General features: G+C 41.1%; 1 protein-coding gene across 1 annotated transcript; it reads left to right on the plus strand.

The window, feature by feature from the left end:
* The first annotated feature begins 1,723 nt into the window (after positions 1–1,723).
* On the plus strand, positions 1,724–4,859 carry LOC137915813 (pepsin A-like). Its single transcript, XM_068758933.1, has 9 exons — positions 1,724–1,779; positions 1,960–2,110; positions 2,191–2,308; positions 2,896–3,014; positions 3,096–3,292; positions 3,416–3,532; positions 4,286–4,427; positions 4,527–4,625; positions 4,719–4,859. Exons 1-9 carry the CDS (start codon positions 1,724–1,726, stop codon positions 4,857–4,859), a joined length of 1,140 nt encoding a protein of 379 aa, XP_068615034.1.
* The last annotated feature ends 509 nt before the right edge of the window (positions 4,860–5,368 follow it).

Raw genomic sequence — 5,368 nt, forward strand, 5'->3', positions numbered from 1 at the left:
TTAGGATTCCGTTTAATATTAAATACTTTTACATGTGTGATATGTTTGTCTTTAATATAAATGGAAAATATATCGAAATGTCAAAGACAGACTCTGTTTACATTACTTCCAGTAAATAATGATGATTGTCTGTTCATCATGAATGATGCTGATAAGATGTTTGGGACAACTTATCACTGGCATATCAATCTACGGCCTCTTTGTCAAATGGAGTGAGTTGTGTTCTACCGGTATGGCAAACTAGAGGTTTCTCTCATGCAAAATGTCCGACACCTGCATCGGATGCAACGCCTAAAATGAAATTTGTGCGTAAATGATGAATAGCTGACAGTTAGTTAGAATTAGAGTGTAGTAGTGAAAGTATTATGAAAAAGCAGTCAGGGCAATGATTTATGGCTTTTAGTGAATGGAAATAAAAGGTTATAAAATAAACCCCAAAGTTCTTTCTTTCAAACAAAACACGTTTATTATTATATCTGTCGTTTGTTCAGTAAAACAACATTAAGTGGTTCTAGTGGATGTTTTTTTCTGCGTAAGGAAATAAATCGTAGAGTGAACCCTCCATATTTTGACAAATTACGATACAGTACTTCATTCATTTGTCTTTTGTTAATTTCAGATCCATTATTTATAATTTCAATAATGTAAACATCCTGTTCAAAATCTGATAAAGACATTTGTTATACAGCGATTCTTCGGTCCATACTGCAGAAGTATGGAATAATAATATCCTGTCTGATTGGTAGTTGTTTTTGTATTTGTGTTTTTTATTTGCATTATCCCCCAAACCTTTCCAAAGTCCAGATAAAAAATATGATATAAAATACAAGAACGTTTATTTCCTCTGAAATAATAAAAAAAATACATGCGTCACTTTCTCCTTCACATGATTCACATTTTCCTCTCTCTATTTATTGACAGGCTGCAAACAATTGCTATAAAACTGAAGACTCCAATTCCAAGTCAATGAAAATTAAATTAAAATGTAATTTAAAAAAAAACTACTACTTTATAAATGTGCAATCCTAATTACAGGATATCATGTCCATAACACTATCATACCAGTATAATATGTTAAATATAACACTATTACATGTAATATGGCAAATTGACAAAAGCTAAATCGCAAATATTTGATAATAAAGCAGTAGTAGAGTGTGTTGTGCAGTGCATATCAGATAACCGCAGCCTTACACTGAGGCATTGTGGGGAAAAAAGCATAAATTGGCAGATTTATTTGTCCTGGAGTGTGAATTGTTATTCAACATTAATTCAAGTCACCTTTTGACTTTGCAGCAAGAACCTTCATGAATGCTGTTACTGGTCAGTCCCTTCAACAGGAACGCAAATACAATTCCACTCTGCAGTTAAGCAAACTTGTTTCACAAGTGTGTTCCCCTTCTTTCAATCACATAATTGACATTGCAGTATAAGGTCAGTGATTATTTTGTCCATTACTTATCTTATCGCTGAAATGTGTGTGTGTTAGCTTATCTTTGAGTAACGGTTGAAATGTCAGCCCACCCGTATAAAAGAGGATGCCTGACTGTCCGTGGGCACTCGGGTTTCGGAGTCTACAGGTGAGTACACAACGGAACCGCGACAATAACATATTCCTGACACTGTCGTTCAGAATGTTTCTGTGAACCGACTAACCAAAGTTCCAAAAGATTCTTCCAGACTGAAATGTTTTCCTTCCACAGGTGACGGTTCAGCAGAGACAATGAAGTGGGCCTTTGTTTTGTGTGCTATGGTGGCGCTGTCTGAGTGCCTCGTCCAGTAAGTCAACTTAAGTCTAGTTCAGTTTTCATTACCCCTCTGCAGACACTCTAACCTCAAGATGTCTGCCTGTACTGTGCCCTCTCGCTGCGCAGTAAGCCACATGCGCATCGCGTTATTTAAAAGTTGAAATAAGACCGAAGGAAGAAAAAAGTACGTTGCTCCTTTTGCAAATCCTAGGATCCCTCTGGAGAAGGGTAAGACTGCTAGGGAGCTCCTGGAGGAGAAGGGTCTGTGGGAGGAGTACAGGCTCAAGTACCCATACAACCCCATAGCCAAGTATGATGCCCGCTTCGCCGTGGGTGAGCAGCCAATGACCAACGATGCTGATGTGAGTAGGGACTGTGAAGACTGATGAAGGGCCCATTGAGAAATGATTCATTATTTATTATGTCTCTTTTTTGTCTCCAGTTGGCCTACTATGGAGTCATCTCCATTGGAACTCCTCCTCAGTCCTTCAGGGTCATCTTTGACACCGGCTCATCCAACCTCTGGGTGCCCTCTGTCTACTGTGCAAGTCCCGCTTGCTGTATGTAACCCTCTAGTCCAGGGGTGGGCAAACTTTTTGACTCGCGGGCCACAATAGGTTCTAAAATTTGACAGAGGGGCCGGACCAAGAACAGATGGATGGAGTATTTGTGTGAGCTAAATGACTAAATGACACATGAAAGCTATTGCATGAAAGGATTTGGCCTTTTACAGGTAGCATTACAGGGAAAAGGTCAAAAAATGAGGTTTAATTATAATACAATTATATTTAATGATATAATTTGGACAAGTTCGGCGGGCCGGATTAAAAAGACCAAGGGGCCGCATATGGCCCCCGGGCCTGGGTTTGCCCATGTCTGCTCTAGTCTTTCAACAGTTCTTAGATGGTTGAAGACGGTGCAATATATCCTCTGTGAGGGAACACAATCCTTGAGAGCTTTTGGTGCAAAGGTTGGCCTGCGAAAAGCAAGAACGTGAACATTGTTGGAGGCCATGTCTTTCATGTCTTTGCGTTTACTCTTTTGACTTCCAGTTGCATAGATTCCCACCCTTTTTTATGTTGTAAAAAAAAAAAATCTATATAATTATCTCAAGTCTGCAAACTTTATTTTACGTGTATTTTCCCAGACAACCATGACAGATTCAACCCAGGCACGAGCAGCACCTACAAAAACAATGGCAGTCCCCTCAGCATCCAGTACGGCACTGGAAGCATGACGGGATTCCTTGGATATGACACTGTGACGGTGGGAAATATAACTAGACAGTGCTTATATATTAATGCTTATTGATTATTGCTCAGCCACACCTTTGCGTTTGTCCAACAGGTGGGTGGGCTTGCTGTAAAAAACCAGATCTTCGGCCTGAGCCAAACTGAGGCTACCTTCATGCAGTACATGGAAGCTGATGGTATTCTGGGCCTGGCATACCCTCGCCTGTCCGCTTCTGGTGCTACACCTGTCTTTGACAACATGATGACCGAGGGCCTGGTCAATCAGAATATCTTCTCTGTCTACCTGAGCTCGTAAGGATAATCTAAGATTTGTCATATTCTGCCTAGATAAAAAAAAAAAGATCTATGTGAAGACATTAAACAATCGGCAGCATTTTAACATGTTTAGGCCTAAGTTCTTGCTTACTTCTGTAGTGACACAGCGCAAGGCAGTGTGGTGACCTTCGGTGGCATGGATCCCAACCACTACGTCGACCCCATCGCCTGGATTCCCCTGTCCAATGAGTTGTACTGGCAGATCACATTGGACAGGTAAGGACAGACACGCTGCATCACAGGTTAGGATTTCGCATGGGGAATCTCATGAGACCATGGTGTCTGGACCTCAAACCCCGTAAGGGATTCTAATGGCCATGGAATGCCTGAAGACATTTCTGAATAAGCTCGCAAAGTTTGAGATAATTAAAAAATAGAGTGGGTCATAAAGGTAACAAAATATATATACAAAAAAAAGGTTTTTTTAATAACCCTCCGCTGCCTGGTAATCAATGTTCAATAGATGAAAAAATATATATAAACACCATATAAATCAGTTCACCTTGCCTTGACCCAGATGTTTAACTAAACAGAGTGATGGAGAATGTGCAAAGGAAGTGAACATACATGGAGGTAGTGAGGGAGGACATGAGAGTGTCTGGTGTTGGGGAGGACGATTCAAAGGACAGGGTGAAGTGGAGAAAGATGATTTGCTGTGGCGACACCTGACAGGACAGGACAAAAGTACAGTAGTAGTCGCTCCGAGAGAGAAACGGGAAAACAAGAAACAGAGGCTGGACAGCAGGCAAGCTAGCAGACTGTTCCAACTACTATGATTAAGCAACTACTCGAAACACTACAGACTATAACACCAGCGGATTATTGTGCTATCATGTGAAGCCATGTTGGTTACTTATGGAACAGAAACTCATTTAAGTCGAACAGTGCCTGTCCTCTGAAATGCATCCAAGCCAGAATGAACAGTGGAGGCAAACGTGTCATGCATGCTGTACTGTGCCTCCCTTTCAGTGTCACTGTGAATGGCCAAGTTGTGGCTTGCAGTGATGGGTGCCAGGCTATTGTGGACACCGGCACCTCTCTCATCATTGGACCTGTGGGAAGCATCAGCAGCATCAATGGTGCAGTTGGAGCTCAAAGCCAGAATGGAGATGTGAGTACCAAACACATCCGGTTTAAAATATTTGAGTTGAAAATGGAGAGGTAGAACAGAATTCTGTATATTAGTGATCTTTGATCCCTCTGCTCTCAGGCTGTTGTCCACTGTAGCCAGATTGCAAACATGCCTGCTGTGACCTTCCACATTCATGGACAGGAATTCACAATCCCAGCTTCTGCTTACGTCAGTCAGGTATGCTTTTACTTTCACTACTTGATTTTGTATTTTCTCATCTTAACATGAGCTCCCTTTATCTGAAAATGTTCTCTTAAATCCCTACAATAGTCTCAGTACTATGGCTGCCGTACTGGCTTCGGCAGTGGTGGCGGCGACACCCTGTGGATCCTGGGCGATGTCTTCATCAGACAGTATTATTCCATCTTCAACAGGGCAAAGAATATGGTGGGCCTGGCCAAAGCTAAATAATCAACCTGCGAGGCAACCTTTTGCAAAAGCATTGCAACAATAATATATATTAGTAAACATTAGAATTTCATTATGACTACGATGGAATATGACTGACACTCTAATCCTTTCCTTTCCAAGTAAATTAAATCCAATAAAAGCTGTTGAATCAATTTGACAGTTGTTTTATGAATTTCTATTAGATCAGGGGTGGGCAAACTTTTTGTCACGCGGGCCACAATAGGTTCTAAAATTTGACAGAGGGGCCGGACCAAGAACAGATGGATGGAGTATTTGTGTGAGCTAATATAAATGACACATGAAAGCTATTGCATGAAAGGATTTGGCCTTTTACAGGTAGCATTACGGGGAAAAGGTCAAATGAATGAAGTTTAATTACAATAAAATTTTATTTAATGATATAATTTGGACAAGTTCGGCGGGCCGGATTAAAAAGACCAACGGGCCGCATATGGCCCCCGGGCCTGGGTTTGCCCATACCTGTATTAGATACACATGATGCTCAACAT

Source organism: Brachionichthys hirsutus, unplaced genomic scaffold, assembly GCF_040956055.1.
Source record: "Brachionichthys hirsutus isolate HB-005 unplaced genomic scaffold, CSIRO-AGI_Bhir_v1 contig_876, whole genome shotgun sequence".
NCBI classification, from domain to species: Eukaryota; Metazoa; Chordata; class Actinopteri; order Lophiiformes; family Brachionichthyidae; genus Brachionichthys; species Brachionichthys hirsutus.